We start from the raw sequence: 17,239 nt of genomic DNA on the forward strand, positions 1-17,239 counted from the left end.
TAGACCACTCCGTATACAGCGTACCATCACACGCAGCCCCTCCCCCCTGCGCGGGAGAGCACTCACGCCACGTTTGCGCAAGCAATGTAAGTCTTGCAGCAGACACCTGGTTCTGCAGCAGAGCGGCACTGGCTACCCGTAAGATCTCGCATGCTGTGCATGTCGGCACGACCGCTTAAATCTGCCGTCAGACGGAACCTCGATATTGGACAGCACACAACGCTGAGCGTCGAATGGAGGCCCCCATCTCGCCCCCAAAAACGGAGATTGGCGAGACACACGACTCTTCGTCGCCACTGGTAGGACGGCTGACTTCGGGCGGTATGGGGCGTTTGGCAAACTGGCGCCCGGCGCTGCCGTCATCGGTGTGCGATGCTGGGGAGATGGGCGCATGTTGACGTTACATTTGCTATGGGGTTGATTTGGGTGAATGCGGAGATGATCTGATGCATGCAGGTGAGTCAGGCGCGCGGTATGGTGTAAGGCTCGCATGCGCACCTGTCGTCGATACTTTCCCAGAGTGGCCGGTGCCTTACCAAGATTACTATTCTGCTTGTAAAAGCCAGTGATTTGAGTAGATGGCGTGCATGTAGTGGGTGGATTTAATGCAGCGTAGCGTCTCGAAGAACAGTACAGAGTAGTATCGTAGATACCTCTCTGTTCCTATCTACCCAAGCTTAACAAAAAATTTGTACACTCCAAATCACGGGCAGAGCTGGTGCTTGAGTGTCGTGAGTCGCTGTACCGAGCGGGTTGTAAGACAAACAGAGGTCACACTGCGGCCACGCGTTGCTCGCCATGCGGCAGTCCATAAGCAAAAGTGTTGCGCATTCCAAACGCAAACGAGTTGATGAACAAGATGTTGGCTTCTATGAGGACCCCTTGAACTCGCGCCCAGTAAATACGGCGGAGAGCTGGGCGGCGTACCATTTCGAACGCCACGCTCGAAAGTGTGCTTACTGTTACAATCCTTACGAAGTCTATCGTCACCACGAACACTTATGTGAGATAGGTCATGACCTAGCACAGCAGCTAGCAAGGTAAGGCGCGGTCTCACCCGTTCGAAGAGTACCAGATTGACATTGCGGGTCATAGATACATGTACCAAGAGTCAGATGGCCTTATCTATAGCACTGTTGAGAAGGATAGCAAGCTGGTTCCCATCAGAGTTCCTGTTGGATATGTGGAAGTATGCGGTCTCCTCAAAGCTGTCGAACGTAGCAAACGCCATCGCTCGCGCAGACCGTTCGTTCATATGGATAGATCCCATGATACCACGCCACGAACGAATCTAGGAGTTCCGGATGGCAGGGTGAGTCCGGTACCGGCACCAGATAGCGAAGAACCACTGCCACTCTCCAAAACATCTCGCACAAACCCGGGCTTCATCGCTGAAATGACTCTAGTTGAGCCGTCAGGGTCACAGATGTTGGCGGAGCACTATCGTGAGATCGAAGAAGGGACATACGCAGATTCAGCTTCAGAAGGATCAGCCTCAGAAACTATAGACTCACTCTCAGAAGACTCAGCCTCAGACGCAGAATTGTCTCGTTCAACAGGCTCAGAAATACAAGATAGGCTCGGCGCACAGGAGACCATACCAAACATGGACCCGTGGGATTCGCATTCCATCATACCATCTGATCAGAGCGACAATGTGTCAGTAGCATCATCGGATGAAGGCTCCGTATTTTCTGTTTCGTCTCTTGCGTCTTCTGCTACTGATCTCTCAAAGGGGAGCGGATACTCTGCGGTGCAAATTGCAACAGCAACGCGAGAGCTGCTTTCTATATTTCGAGACGATCAGGTACTCCAGCCGCTCTATACCACGGCAATCCATGGCGTCATCGGACCGCAAAAGTTTGTCAATAAATTTCGGCGGCTGTTGAAAGCATTTGCTGAAAGGTTGAAAGACGAGGCACAAGATCGCCTGGACTTTCTTGCTGCTCGCCTGGTAGCATTGAAGGCACGAGAGATTGCAAATGCGGTATTGGAGAGATATCAGCTAGGAAGAGCGCCAGACTTGGATCTAGAGGAAGGAAGAGGGGATACCGCCTTGGGGCGGGACGATCGGGACTCGTCCGACGAAGATGAGCCAGAAGAAACAAACGTGGACGAAACTGTGTTCGAGGAGCTCACAAACGTCCGCGAGTTTTTGGTTCACAGCGCGGCATTCAAGTCGCTTCAGGCGGATCTGCAGCAATTCGTAACATCGAAAAGGCGGTCGAAAAAGCATTCGAAAAAACCGGCCATCGAGCAGCAGGATGATCCGAACCCAGAGGAAGGAACGTACCGGGTCTACCTTGATGCCAGTCCACAATTGGCGGAGTTTTCCATCGAAAATGACTGCTTTGATATGCTTAGACATGACCGGCCGCTTCTTGAACTGTACTTGTACGTCTTCTGTGCCCTGGGAATAGATCGCTTTGTCGACGAGTACTCCGAGTTGCTACGCTATCACTGCACCAACGCCCACGCGCTTGTTCAAAACAAAGTAAATGATTGGATGAGCGGAAGCGTCGACAAACAGCCGATTACCATATGGCAAGTGATTGCTTCAGCTGTCGCTCTGCATCTAGAGAGCGCCGACGCTAACCTATCATATGAGAAGCACCAAAGATGCGGCGCGAGCGCAGATACAAGCTTCCTCCTGGAGTTGCTTTCGAGAGAAAGAAAAGCTCTCGATTGGCCTGCACCCTACCATCATCTCAATAGAGATCTCGCACTGTTGACCTTACGCGGTCCACTACAGCAGCTCCTTTCTCATATACCAAAACGCGCTATGGAGTTGTCAAGCAAGAATGATACGTCGTTCGTCAACACAAGTAAGGCTTTTCTCGAAGATTACACAATCACAGAATGGGACTGGTGGCCCCTAGCTCCTCGCGTACCCGACGTTAAGTATGGAGAAAGCCGCCTCCAGTGGAAGGTATGTTTCTGAGTCCTCATGAACCCTTGTGTAAAGCTTCTAACCCATGAAGTTTGGCGGAACTCGATTATATGAGACTTTGTCCTCACTCGAATGCAACATCATTCGATTCGCCATGCCCTCATTGCCGAACCATCCGAAACAGTGCTCTTGCTGTCACATTGAGAGCCCTGGAAAGACCTCAAGCGCTGCTTCTCCACAGCCTGTCAATCTTCCCCCGGAGCCACAACCTAGCCAATGGTGTTTGAGTCTCCCGATGACCTGGATTAAGGCGGCTGCTGGTACAGCAGCAAACTCTTCCAATTCATCGACAGCTAGCCAGCGCTATACTCCAACAAACCCCTCCGCGACGTCCATAACAGGGACTAACTCAGCAGCTGCAGGTGGAACCAGCACCAACCCTTCCGCGATCAATAATAGCAACTCCATGCCGCAGATTGCGGGTCAGCCAGCCACCAATCCGTCCATCGTACTCCTAGACCTATCATTGCGCGTCCTTTTCGGAGTGCAAGGATCGCGATGGTCTCTTGAAGTCGAGCAGATCAGTACAGCTCTGCTGAACGACCCCGCGTTCTTCCGTGAGCTCAAGACACGATACAAGAAACATCGACATTGGATCAAACGACTCGTTTCACCGTTTCGTTTTCGATTCTGCCGCTTCGTCAAGCTCGAAAAGTTCGACACCGGACGCGTGCTATCCCAAGGCGACGACCTCCCCGACTACCCTGGTGTCAAAGACGACTACGAATACGATCCAAGACCAGGCACGAACCCCATGATATCACCCAAAACATTCGCAGTCTGCCTGAAAGCCTGCGACATGAACTGCAAATGGCCATGGATCAATCCATGGCATGACTGCGTGAGTCTACCATGCCGCTCATACAGACTAGGTTGTATCCCAAAGAAGAAAACCGAGTTCGACATACAGTCCGACGACGCCATCGCTGTTGCTTGGGGCCTGGAGGCCGATCACGCAATCTCCTTCGCCTTCATGGCAGTCTATCACCTCGTGCCATTACTTGCCGCATTCGGCTTCTGGATCTATTGGCTGATCAAATTCCCTGGCGACTGGCAAAACGCTGCAGTACCAGTGCTGACTGTATTGGCAATCTTTGCAGTATTGTGGGTGCCTTTTGGCAAACATCTTGGAATAGTCTAGCTCTGACCAACAATCCCGGCTTACTATAACCCACGTCTCTTCCATCGCTTAAGACCAGGTAGATAACGCTCTCCAATAGAGTACCATGATATAAGGAACGGTATAGAGTAATTGTCGGGAATCTCAAGCGACATTGGCATCATGCGCACCTGGTGTGGGATCGTAATGCAGTGGTATTTCCACCGCATGTGCCCCTTAACCGAAGTGCCCCAGGCCCGTTCATGCATACAAAGACCATGGTGATCTGTTCGATGTACCGCCACACCTAAGCGATCACACAACTGCACGTCGCATAATGTTACTGGGGTAGTCCAAGCACGGCGCCACCAATGCTTGCAACAAAGCCATCTCAGCCGTCTTACAACGGGAAACGAACGCGTGGGGGCACCCGAGCCGAACGTGCATGAGTTAGGCGTACGCGGTGGCTTTGTGTGCTGCATGCAATAATTCATTGGGACAACGTGCATGGCATGTCACAGCAGTGTCACCGCGGAGCTGGTTGGAACACGTGCATCGGAGCAAGGCGATGATAAGATAACGTCTTACTTGCGTTCACCCGCCACCCACGCCGAAACGAGTTCGCAAGGTATTGAGCCGCCGCAGCGTTTCCGGCATGTCGTTATTGCCGCTCTCGGTGCGCGTCAATCGGTAAGCCGCGTAATCTCGGTTCTCTTGCAGGAGGGTGTCGATGAGGGTGAAGTCGCCAATGACACACTGGCCCGAACTGAGAAGCTCCATAGCATCGGCATGGCCAGATTCGGAGGATGATGGTAGTAGGGCGTCTTCTTCGTGTTCGGGATCCATGCCAAAGTCTGACAGCGTATCGGTTCGGTGTAACACACCTCGCTCCTCATCATCGGCATCCTGATCTCGGTTCGCGTTGTCATTCGTCGCCGCTGCCGTCGCTGTCGGTGCCGAGTCTGACGTGGCTCGGGTGGTAGTGGTGTTTGGTGCACCCCCACCAGCTGACAGTTTGGCCAGTTTCTTCTTCAGCTCCCGCCTCTTGACGTGTACCGAAACCATGACAAGCTGCAGGAACAGGATGCATATGTCGAGCGCCCCAAGCTTCCACTTGCTCGTGGGTCCCTGCTGCCCGATAAAGTCTATCATCAAGCCGCCGTGCAGATAGCCTCGGGTATCTTCGCCAGCCGATGGCGCGGGATATGTAAGATGTAAGAGGAAATTTACTCCAAACGATATCAGGAGCAGCGGGAGGAAGGGCCTCGGTTCGTCTGGCGGGCGGGTAACGGTCGCGGTGTCGGGGATGGGCGTCAGCAGGAAGGCATGTGTAAGTGCCTTGAACAGGAGCCAGAAGAACGAGCAGCTACAGAAACGATTAGCGCAAAGTAGCAGCATGTGGACAGTAAGCGTACTCCAAGTGGTAGAGCGTGATGAGTTCCAGGTAGACGATCATGTCCAATTCCCGCAACAGCTCGCCCAGCATCTGTATGCGCTTCCTCTTCGCATCCAATTTCCGCTGCTTGACCTGCTTCTGCTTCTCTCGCTCTTCCGCCTCTTCAAAGCGGGCCAGCGCATCCTCTAGATCGGCCAGGTGGGATGCCGCGGTATTGTCATGGCGCTGAGTAGCTCGAGACGACTCGGCCTCATCGTTCATGGCGCAGCGAGGGGAGTTTGCCTGTCGCCTCGTCTCTCATTGAAGGCGACGTGGTGGTTTGGAGTGGATAGAGATGCTTGACCCGGGCTGTCGTGGTTCGCGCAGCTTTGGTCATGTAGTTGTAGGCACCACTCGCGCGCATCGGGCCTGGAACATCAGGAAGGGCCGATGGCCGAAGTGGTGAGATAATCGATTGCTCCGCATCTTGAAGCCATACACAACCCACTCTGTACCTGTAATAGCGCTTCCAGGGCTTCTGTATAGCTTCAGTCTGCGCATTCAGAACTAGCGCAGTCTTCTATATCCGTGGGTTCATGTAACGACCCTGTCATTGTACACTTCTACCCACGCGACACCTCCGCCGCCTCCGCATTTGCATCTGCATACTACCCACCATGTCTTTCGGACCACCAAACAGCGCGCCGTTGCCCTCTTCTTTCGACGAGAATGCGTATGTGGACTCAGTCACCTTTCTAGCCAATCTCTAGGATTACATAAGATACACCTACTAACTACGTCATCCAGCGACTTCTACAATGAAAACACCCTCGACAAGATATGGCGCCGCTTCCGCGAAGAGCCCCTCGTCCCCCTCGGCTGCGGTCTGACCGTCTGGGCCATTATCGGCGCAACCCGCTCGATGCGGAAAGGCGACCACAAGGCGACCAACATGTACTTCCGCCGACGTCTATACGCCCAAGCCTTCACAATCGCCGTACTGGTCGCAGGAAATATGTACTGGCAAAAGGACCGCGTGAAGCGCAAGGAGTACGAGAAGCAAGTTGCGCAGAAGGAGCGCATGGACAAGAGGGACAGGTGGCTGAGGGAGTTGGAGATGCGAGACGAGGAAGACAAGGCCTGGAAGGACAGGATGGCTAAGAAGGCGAGGGGTGTGGGAGAGGAGGCCAAGGGTGTGACTGACATGGTCGCTGAGAAGACGAAGGAATTGAAAGACAAGACTGTCGGGAAATAAACATGAGAGATCATGAAGAGTCCGGCCACAAGAAAAAACATCACGAGCACTCCTTGGGCGACGAGGATCGACGGCAGAGGGATGCGCTCGAGTACACGCCACGCTTCGAACGACACACTCTCGTTGTATATATACTGCATATTGTATGATGTGGAATATGGGACAAGTGATTTATGAGCAACCTGTCACTACACAAACACCTGCGCTCCACGCGCTACGAGGCTGTGGTATTAGCCACGGATGCAACCTTTTGTAACATAAAACGACATAACATACCCAATGAATATTTCAGGAGTTAGGATTTATGTCATTCACTACATCGAAATCACATTCAACTCTTCACTGCCATAGGATCAAGCGTCGCAGGCACAAGTCATGACTTGGAGAACACTTAACACTGGGTCTTCCATGAAGTGCGCTTCATATGGTTGCTAGAATACTTATCCTTCTACTCACCACGACATCTAGCGTTTCTCACCAAAGCCGCCGCTTTCCGAGATAGCCATGTCCGCTTCTCCAGCAAAGAACATTCCCTGCTGCACGAAGTGCTCCACACCCCGAACCTACTCACAGTTCATCGCAAACCACACCTCCACCAAGCAACTACACCTATTCTCAGAACAAGACACATGCGCCATCTGCCAGCTCCCCTACGGCAGCTCAAACCTCGCCCTCCAAATGCTTGACAAGGCTCTCGCCATCATAAACCTCCCCGGTTGCAACCACATCCTCGGTTCAGCCTGTATCCACCAGATGAGCCTCGACACGTCATCCAGCTCTTCACGGCGATGTCCCCTCTGCCGAAAAGAATGGTGGCAACAACCGGAATACTATTCCGACAACGTCAGCGAGAGTGACAGGCACGATATCTCAGAAGCCATAGCTAGGTGTTGGCAGACCGACTATAGCACTGCTCGGTACCATATCTATGGAGAGCCAGAGTATGCTGGTGTGTATCCGCCACGCGGACTGGATGAGCTGCAGCAGAAATTGGATTTTAAGAGGAGGATTGGAGATGCGGTTACGACGGATGTGATTGAGAAGAGGATACAGGACTTAAGGAAAGAGTCTGTTATTGAGATGGGAGAGATGAGTTATGATCCTTATAGGGTTCTGAGGGGTAATGTGATGGTGGATCCGTTCGCGTTCAATAACTACCACCTTCGAGTACCGGATTTGGGATTCGCTGTCTTTAGGACGCTGGTTTCGACGCGGGGGGTTCGGTTTCTGGAGATGTATCGTGATGCAACGCGCGGAAAGCATAAGGATGGGGATGTGGCATGTTTGGGTGCTGTTGAGGAGGAGTGGATGGAGATGTTTCCGAAGGATGAAAGAGATTGGGTTAGACTGATACTTCATGTGCTGTGGGTAGCGGATCTGGATGATCCAGAGGAGATAGAGGATCCAGAGGATCCAGAGAATCCAGAAGATGAGGTACCAAAGACCAAGCGGAGGTGGAGGATGCTGTTGCGCAGGAGAAAGGTCCGTTAATATGGCTGTCTGTATGTGCGAGTCTTGCAGAGATACGCAACGATCAAAAGATTTTTATCATTGTGAGTACCTAGGTATATTCATTGACCACGACTCGTTATGACCTCGGGACTGATACATGATGATCAGTTGTGAATTGAATGACGTCGCTCTCCGCGCGTGTGAGTTGAGTTGACGAGGGAAGGCATGGGCAGCTAGCGCCGGAACATGCCGACCAAAGTCTTGGCAAAGGACACGCTTACGTCTGTGTCGGCGCAACATTGACAGCTCCGCGTTCACTCTTTCCGAATCAGCAACGATGAGGGTTCTTCAAGGCTTCGTTTCTTCCCTTTTGCTTTCGGGCGCGGCTATCGTCTCCGCAGCTTCCTCATGGAGCTTTGAGGATGCCACGGTGACTATTACCAGCAAAGGTGCTGGTGTTGGCGGAGGTTCAAAGGACAAGTGAGCTCAAACTTGCATTATGTGCAATTATGGCAAGACTAATGAGCATCTAGATTGAGTCCCTCGACACCGCTGGGCAAATCTGTATCGTTGGGCGCAACGGATACTTTGAAGCTTGTCCTCACAACCCTCGATGGAAGCACCGCGAAGCGACCTCACCAAGCATTCCTTACTCTGACGGAACCAACGACGGGCTTGGAGGAGTCTTTCGTATTCAATGTCAAGGACAGCGGCAAGGGAAAGGTTGATTTGGTATGTCGTACATCTCAATGGCTGCCAGCACAGCTAACACATCCAGTCTCACAAGGACCTACCCCACCAATTCCTTACATCCGAGAAACCAATCGTCGCATCGATTGTCCTTGGATCATTCGGTTCCTCCGCGCCATACAAGAGCAAAGCGTTCGACCTCGCCGTCACCCGTGACCCCAGCGTCCCTCTCAGCGTCCCCGAGCCGCCCGTCCGCTACGCCGCCGAGTCCGAGATCCACCACATCTTCAAAGAGGATGCTAAGTCTCCACCTAAGATCATAACGATTGTGTTCGCGGCTGCTGTTGCTGCTGCGCTGCCCATTCTTCTCGGTGTATGGGCTACACTGGGCGCGAACACCAGCCACCTGAGCAAGGCTCTGGGCAACGCACCCGTGTCGCACGGGCTGTTTTATGGCTCTATCCTGGCGATGGAGGGCATTTTCTTCCTGTACTACACCAGCTGGAACCTCTTCCAGACTTTGCCGGCTGCTGCCGTTGTAGGAGTTGTTGCTTTCCTGAGCGGTAGCCGGGCCTTGTCTGAGGTCCAGGAACGGAGGCTCGCTGGGCAAAGATAAACAATACGGAGACTGGAGTATGTACTTGTACGACATGAGAGGTTATACCAGAAGTCGAAGAGCAAAAAAAGTTGGTTTTCGAGGCAAGGCGATGAGGGCGAAGGCACCATAGCATATAGGATACGGGTATGATTAAATCCGAGAACATGAAGAATGATTGCCGTCGCAACGATTGTTCGATATCCAGGCGATGAGTAATGTATTCACCTTCATGTTGGTGTTGTTTCAAGCTTGTGCAACATGATTCTGGTACACAAAGAACCTCTGGGGGCTACAAAAATGTGATGGATGCGATTGGCTGAGATTGATACGTTTTGCAGCACACCTCGATGGAAGGCGCAGTCCGGCTCAGCCGCAACTTGGCTCGCGCCTGCACTAATCAACTGCGATGACCGACACGAAGTTCCTTCTACTCCTTGTCATGCTTATTCCAGCAGCAACCCGGGTTTCGCACCATGACATCCTCTTCACCGCACGATCTCGGAGGAACTGGCACTGATTCCAGTTATTCTACTATCCATTCTAACTACGTTGTTGGCGTCTCAGATACTGAGAGCGATTTATCGGACGGAAATGGTAGCCTTGTCGACAAGGCCGGAGTAGTAGATCATGGTCGGATCACTATTGAAGACTGGTCACAGACTGGGAGAGGTATCCATGTTGATTTTGATGATAGGGAAACGGTACCTCTGACACAAGGTATGCTTTGTACAAAGTTCTGCAAACTAGCAGTCCGGAGCTGATCATGACCAATATAAGGCCAATTTCTGGGCCGAGGTGCCACAGGAGATGTCCACGAAACTACTGTACAGGGATGGAAGCTTGCACACAAGAAGATATACTTCACCCGAAGAGTGAAAGAGATCGAGAAGAAGGAGATATCAATCCTTACGAAACTGGTCCACGTTCATATCACACAGTTAATTGGCACATATACCCAGAAAAAGATATTGGGCGTGCTTATGTATCCAGTGGCAGTGTGCGATCTGCATACGTTTTTTGAAGACGTTGAGGCATGGTCAAACGTAGCTCCTACAGAGAAGCAGCCCGGATTAGAAGCGGATTCCATGGATCATATCCATAGATCGCGACTCGAAGAGCTCGGCTACAATTTTCCCGCAAAAACCGAACAGCACAAAGCTGAACTGGTATACTCGAAAATAGGCTGCTTGATCTCAGCCGTTGCATACTTGCACGACCAGAAAATTCGTCATAAGGACCTTAAGCCTTGCAACGTCTTGTTGTCCAGTGAAAAAATCTGGTTAAGCGATTTTGGAAGCGCTACGGACTTCACGCTCCTTTCGCAGAGTGCTACAAACAACGAACGCGGAACACCGCGCTACTTTGCTCCAGAGTGAGTTTCAACCCCAGCATTAACAGCGTAACACTAACATGAACTACAGAGTTGCCGACTGGAAGCCTAGTGGAAGAGCAGCGGATATGTTTTCCCTTGGATGCGTCCTTGTCGAAATACTGTGCTTGCACCGACGTGGTTCACTAGACCAGATAAGGAAGAATCGATCGGCCGATCCGTCCTTTCATGCCAACATCGGCGAATTGTCCTCATGGCTGCAAAACCGCGACGACAAGTTTTCACGCGAAGTGTATTACCTTGAAGGCGAGATCAGGCTCATGCTTGCCGTGAATCCCGCAGAGCGACCAACAGCATCGGAGCTTTTGAGTAGTGTCACATTCTACGATATGTATGGGCATGAAACTCCGGCATCCACTATTTTTGGTAGTTGCTGCAAGAGAAAGTTCATTTCCTCCAAAGAACATACAGCAGTAATTGAAGAGTTGCAGCAGATAAATAAGAAGCTGGAGAAAGACAACGAAAGGAGATTCAAAAAGACAGTACGAGCACATTTGGCTTCGTTGACGGATATCAGAAAGGCTCACAACGCCGAGACTTATCAGCTGCAAAGTCGATTCCGGGATGATCTCATCGAGAACTCTACTAAATACGAAGTGCAGTTAGACGATTTAAGGGCAGAGGTAGAAGCTTTGCGGGAAGAGAAACGTACTCCGAGAAGACGATCTGATAAACCGCTACTCGACAGGCGATTTCCACCTGTATCCAGCTCACCAATTTCGAACAACCCACCCCCTCAAAAAGAGAGGCCCCTATTCGCTGCTCGGTGGCCAGCAGGGTCCTTCTCCTCCAATCGTGTTGAAGTGGATGACGAAGATCAGTATAGCTCAAACTCTGCAGAAACTTCTCAGTGTGTAGGCAGAAGCACGACCCCAGTGCCGAAGTCTTTCCATGATCCCATCACTAAGGAGATGATCTCTGACACATTGAGGCGAGTACCGACTGTAGTTCTGCGTAGCCCAATGCCGACGGCTTTGAGCGCAGAAATTGTTCGAGAAACTACCGGCCCATATGAAGAAGAGGATGTTTCTGATGACGACCAGAAACCAGCAAAACCATCACTTCGTCGTCGTATTGCTTCCGGACTCGGAATTAAAAGATCTGGAACAAACCATGACAACGTTGATGCGATGGGTAGGCTCGGGTGACGGACCAAAACCCAAGACATGCAGAGATGGATTTGCCACGTTAACATTACTCAAATCGATTTATGGGTGCTTCATAAAAAAAGGTCTCTCTACTAAACCCAATTCAACAATCCATCGACATTCTCCCGTCCCACAACACCCTCGTCGACCATCTGCTCCAAAACCCTCGGTACATCCGCAGTCCTACCCTTCCAAGTATCCTTCGTCATCTCCGAACCACCCGCCACCGCCTTCAGTATCTCAGCCACAACCGCTTTGGCATCCGCCGTGCTCCGCACTACGAGCACACCAGCTTTCTCCGCATAGCTCCTCCCACCTCGGTAGAAGACGCCAGCATTAGAAACCAGAGTCGGTCCGCTCTTCACCCAAGCAGGCTTTGCGCCCTCTAAGAGCGAGATGCGGAAGCGGAAGAGATCGGTGTCGCCCCTTGCTATGAAGACATCGGCCAGTCGTGACGGGGACAGGATGGAGGTATAGGGTGCGCCGGATAGTTTGGTGAGCAGGTTTTGGGTCTGAGTGAGAGCCGTCCATTGAATTTCGACGTCTGTGCTGAATGTGGGTTCCAATGGGGTATATTGGGCTCCATCTGCCAGTGCGGAAGCAAGATCCATGAGCGCATCCGCATATGCGGACTGTACGTTGATTGCTGCGAGATCGGGACTTGCACTTTGCGTCGCGGTTTGTACTAGACTGCTGAATATCTGCTCTACAGTCCCTGCGTACTCTGTCGATGTTGTCCTGCCACTGCGGTATTGCATCTCCGCAACGCTAGCTTGGAAGTTGGCAGCCGCGAGTATTGCATCGTCTTTGGGTGTTGTGGTTGCTTCTTCTGGCGCGGATATAGAGAGTGTAGGGCCTGCTTTGGGCTCATCGTCGGGTTTCGGAGCGGGCGATTTCTCGATGAGGTCTATGAGTGTTGGGATCTTGTTTGTAGCTGTATCTATCCCGTACTGTGCTTTCTTCTCTATACTTGATAGATCTGTAGCGGGGTTATAGAGACCCAGTAATGTCGTGAGGGTACTGAGTTGTGCTGTGCAGGTTTCCAAGATGCTTGTTGGTGTCAGCGGCTCTTCAACAGTAGCCCAGTCTCCTAGTGTTTCGGAAGCCCCTGATTCGGTCTCCATGTCTTGTTCCTGGGTCTCCGCTGGCTGTTGACGTTCGCCCTCCCAAGCCTCCTTGTACTCTCCTGAGGCCTCGATCTTGGCAATCTCAGCCTGCATCTGAGAGTACTCTTGCTGCTGGCTCTCTAAGCATTTTGTGAGGATATCAAACGCCTCCTCAAGCAACGGTCTCGCGTCCTGCTTTCCGGCTGCTGGTGAGCTGCCTTCCAAACCTGCCTCTGCTAATGAGGTAAGTACTTGCGCAGCGTTGAAAAGAATGTCGGTATTTGTGGGGTTTAGTGAGATGGCGTAGCGATGCGACATCAAAGTCTCCTCTAACAGCGCAGTCCTGTTCCCGAAATGTGAGATGATGCGCTCATCTTCTGAGATGGTGTATTGTAGGTTCGCTCTAGTACCATTAGCATTGAGTGAACAAGCAGGCACCGCGACGACTCACTTGTTGTAGGCAAGATCGAATGATTGAGGATGACGCTTTAGGCCCTCATTATACGCATCTATCGCTCGGTTAAAGAAGCGAACAGCCTTCGCTGCGTCTCCTGCGCGCCATTTCCCTGCCGCCTGTTCGAATTCGTCCGCAGCTTCGAGGAAGTCGTTCTCAGTCTTCGGCTCCGGCGGCTTCACCTTGCCCTTTGGCTTCGGCTTTAAGAATTTCTTCGGCGGCATACTGATGATCGGATGTAGTAGTGAAAAAGTTGATACAGCGGTAATCTAGAAAGTGGTGTTGTTGTAAACTCAGGTATGCGCAGGTAACCGATGTTCAAGTGGCAAATTTGCGCAATTGCGCCTGACGATTGCTAAGCAATTGTAGTGTAGTGCGCAGAAGACGACTTCCAAGGTTGTGCGCAAGCCTTGATATAACAGCACCTGCTACCAGTGCATTCCTTCCCGACGTGTTGGCTGCACCAAGACTTTCTGATTGATCGCCCCGCCCCCACTTTCCTCAGCCTCACGAACGCGACTCTCCACGCTTCCATCACAATTACTTCAACTTTTCCACGTCAAAATCATCCCACAGCAATGTCTTATCGACCAAGAATCCATCTGCATTGAACGAGACCCCTTCTTCATTCAGCAGCTGCAGCTTCGAATCCTGGTTCTGGCCGCTGGGTGCTTTCTCCCAGTCACCCTTGTATCCGCCAACGAACTGTTAAATCAGTACTGAAACTCTCACACGGATAACGACACACGTACACCAGTACTGGCGATACACCGATGGCATGGTACCTCTGGACAGAACGGGTTGACGCGCAGCGCACCACCCACCGCGCGAGGAGAGCTGTTCAAAGCCTTTGAGATGGCGGCATACGTCGTGACGCGACCCTCTGGGATCATCTGGAGGGCTGTATAAACGCGCTCTTGATATTGAGTAACCTTCTGCTGTTTCGACATGTTGACAGTTGAGATGCGGTTGCATCGACGCGTCCTCCAGCGAAGTTGATTTGGCGCGCGATCACGTGACGTGCTCTCAAATTGACCAACCAAGTGTCAGGATATGTCAGCTACCCTTTATCATGTGTGCTACAGATCTTTGAAGCAGAAGAGATGGCGAAAGCAGGCGGCAATTGCAGCAAGCTTGCAACACAGCAAACCTCCTCGCCTCAGAAGGCTCCGCCGGAAGCTCTTGTGAACACTGCAAAATGAGCGGAGGTGTGTCGAAGCGTACTCTAGAAAAAAGAAAAGAGATCTAAGGAAACAAATGCCCATGGGACGCATCACGCGCATACCAGAGAATGGTACTACAGGTCATATCCTTGGCTGTTGTCTCAGTGCCTACGATCGCTCGCAATACGACCAAGGAAGTCCCCGTCACATCCCGGACTTCCAGCTCTCCAAGACACTTTCCGTGATCAAGAGACACAAAAGATACGCAATGAGTCAACGCCGGAATCGGAGCCTTTTCTGAGGATGATGTAGGGCAGACGAACGAAATGTGTGGACTCACCCATGTGATCGGCCTCCTCACTTCGCACAACACACTTCAAAAGGATACACGCCCGATGAACTGCGACTAGCAGCGTTGCGAGGCGTTAATACTAAGAGTCACACTCGCCGACTGCCCTTTGGTCTCACAAGTGTCTCCGAACGGCTCAACGACCAGCCCGGTCCAGTATCTTTAAGTTTCGCACTAGACAATCATCATCACTCTCGCACGGTCACTTCACAACGACTTGCTCAAGATTGGTACCGCAGCGGGCCGAGCTCCACTACAGCTCACAGGGCTATACAGCGCTTACGCCAGATGATTCGCAGAGGTTGAAGTGACCGCGCCGTGCCGCCCTCCCTTACCTTCTCTGCTCGATTCAACTAACGGGTGCGGCCAGAGCATGAACCTGGACGGGGTCACCATCGCTGATGGGCCCGCAGTGGTCACTGCCTTACAAACGCAGATTGTCACCGAAATATGTCATATCTTTGATCAGTCGGCGGCTATCAAAAGCTAGTGTTTGGATCGCAACCAGCAGCCTAAGTGACTAGGACGGACCTAGAAGTCAGGCATTGCGACATCAGAAACTAGTAACGTCAAACTATGTCTGGCACTGAATCGGTTTTGGCCAGATGTTCTAGACTCGACGACGCTGACGTATGTGTTGAGGTATGCAATATCTCTTTGGGTCCACCAACAACACTACGACAGCCCTTCAGGTGAAGGTGAACAGGATTGTAACATCCATGCTGATTACGATCATCGGAAAATCACATCGGTCAAGCTTCGTGTCGCAATCATGGATGGGTAAGTGGTTTGCGCGGATGAGGCCTCTGAACCCCCTGCTTGTAGCCGCTGCAAGTGACAGTGTTGAAAGCCGGATTCCATCTCTCATTGGCAGTCGTCCTTCACCAGACTCTTCTCTATTCAGTAAGGCGTCGTCACATGACCGTCAAGTGCGGTGGCTACCCGTTTTTCTCACATTTCTCACATTGCTGGCGTGCGAATGAGCGTGCAGAACAGGGATCACCAGGTGTAGTGGGCTTAAGCGCGACCTGGGCAGTGGGACATGGCCGACAGAAAGCGGCCCTGCCCCCGAATCGTGGATGAGACCGTTGCGATTAGCAGAAGAGGATATTTTCGCCATCGTAGAGAAAGGTCAAGTTGTAATGATCTTGATGGCTCGCGACCTACGAGGCTTTTGATGCGTTGTCAAAGTGGCGAGGGCGATCGGCTGCTCAGCCTCAAACTAAGAGCCGAGTTGATGCACTTAGCCACATCTCAGCTTGCCAGAAACGGGCCTTCCGGCTGGACGGCATAATGCCACAACCCCAGAAGCGCATCTGCAGGATTTTTCGCCAATGCATGAAAGTGGTCACGAGAATAGCAACAAGAGTTGCAGGAACCGTTGGACGTGCATTCGCGAAAATCGCTCAGAGCAGCATATGACTCTTCTGCATGGGCAAGCCGCCTGTTGCCCTGCGGGTCCTGATTGAACAGTCAGACAACCCTCGACGGTAAAAGGCTTCTCAACGAATGTGCGTTCTGTCCTGTTCAAGACAGGTGCATGCGAGCTCCGGGTGCCTGTATCGGTCCTTTTCGAGTGCGATAGAGTATTCGATGGCTGATCATCGCGTGCTTTGGAACAGCTGAGGATAGTTGGAGGCATACTATTGCAGCTGGAAGCGCAGTTTTGCAAACGAGTATCGTCGCGACTTGACGGGCGCACATATAGGCCTCTCGCTAAGCTTGCAGCCTCAGCTTCTCATGATGCCAGCCCTGTCACGAGACGAGCGTGAAAAATTGATAGCAAACACGAGGCTTCTGGTAAGGGTTGCTGAGTATCTGAAACGGCATCAAGTTGGTGGGTAAACGACGAGTAGGGGTAACCTGACAGCCAATTGGGCATTCCGCTTGGCTGGCGCCGCACAAGGTCTGTCTACGAATCGTCACCCACCATGGCCATCCAGCAACTCAACTGGCTGCCTTCTTTCATCAAGCCAGAGGCCTCCACCCGCCTATCCAAGCGCAAGCGCCCGTAATAGCCCACCATGTCTCCGTGCCGGACAAGCCCAACTTCGCAAGGCCGCCGGCGCCGGTTCTTTGCGATCAAGTCTACGCGTCGTGATGCGTCCGTCGCGACGTTGTACATATGCAAGCCTACGCACCCCGCAACCGCAACAAGCGTCGAATCGCTCCTAACCAACAGATTGCGACGTTGAGCCTGCCAGAAACAC

The 17,239-nt window shown here is 52.0% G+C and overlaps 6 protein-coding genes across 6 annotated transcripts; 3 read left to right on the top strand and 3 right to left on the bottom strand.

The window, feature by feature from the left end:
• Positions 1-3,356: 3,356 nt before the first annotated feature.
• Positions 3,357-4,091, top strand: J4E85_001763 (uncharacterized protein; the record flags this gene model as incomplete). The annotated part of the gene is made up of 2 exons (XM_051466047.1): positions 3,357-3,791; positions 3,840-4,091. The coding sequence occupies 2 exons, from the start codon at positions 3,357-3,359 to the stop codon at positions 4,089-4,091; spliced, it is 687 nt and encodes a 228-aa protein (XP_051330604.1).
• A 552-nt stretch (positions 4,092-4,643) lies between these two features.
• On the bottom strand, positions 4,644-5,706 carry J4E85_001764 (uncharacterized protein; the record flags this gene model as incomplete). The annotated part of the gene is made up of 2 exons (XM_051466048.1): positions 4,644-5,415; positions 5,465-5,706. 2 exons carry the CDS (start codon positions 5,704-5,706, stop codon positions 4,644-4,646), a joined length of 1,014 nt encoding a protein of 337 aa, XP_051330605.1.
• Positions 5,707-6,101: 395 nt separating this feature from the next.
• RCF1 (Respiratory supercomplex factor 1, mitochondrial) lies at positions 6,102-6,679 on the top strand (the record flags this gene model as incomplete). The annotated part of the gene is made up of 2 exons (XM_051466049.1): positions 6,102-6,157; positions 6,232-6,679. The coding sequence occupies 2 exons, from the start codon at positions 6,102-6,104 to the stop codon at positions 6,677-6,679; spliced, it is 504 nt and encodes a 167-aa protein (XP_051330606.1).
• A 504-nt stretch (positions 6,680-7,183) lies between these two features.
• Positions 7,184-9,437, top strand: J4E85_001766 (uncharacterized protein; the record flags this gene model as incomplete). Its single annotated transcript, XM_051466050.1, has 4 exons — positions 7,184-7,799; positions 8,533-8,611; positions 8,665-8,863; positions 8,910-9,437. 4 exons carry the CDS (start codon positions 7,184-7,186, stop codon positions 9,435-9,437), a joined length of 1,422 nt encoding a protein of 473 aa, XP_051330607.1.
• A 2,612-nt stretch (positions 9,438-12,049) lies between these two features.
• J4E85_001767 (uncharacterized protein) lies at positions 12,050-13,741 on the bottom strand (the record flags this gene model as incomplete). Its single annotated transcript, XM_051466051.1, has 2 exons — positions 12,050-13,466; positions 13,515-13,741. The coding sequence occupies 2 exons, from the start codon at positions 13,739-13,741 to the stop codon at positions 12,050-12,052; spliced, it is 1,644 nt and encodes a 547-aa protein (XP_051330608.1).
• A 316-nt stretch (positions 13,742-14,057) lies between these two features.
• J4E85_001768 (uncharacterized protein) lies at positions 14,058-14,467 on the bottom strand (the record flags this gene model as incomplete). The annotated part of the gene is made up of 2 exons (XM_051466052.1): positions 14,058-14,222; positions 14,270-14,467. 2 exons carry the CDS (start codon positions 14,465-14,467, stop codon positions 14,058-14,060), a joined length of 363 nt encoding a protein of 120 aa, XP_051330609.1.
• Between the last annotated feature and the right edge of the window lie 2,772 nt (positions 14,468-17,239).

Source organism: Alternaria conjuncta (assembly GCF_024043145.1).
Source record: "Alternaria conjuncta strain BMP 0040 chromosome Unknown scaffold_2, whole genome shotgun sequence".
Taxonomy (NCBI): Eukaryota; Fungi; Ascomycota; class Dothideomycetes; order Pleosporales; family Pleosporaceae; genus Alternaria; species Alternaria conjuncta.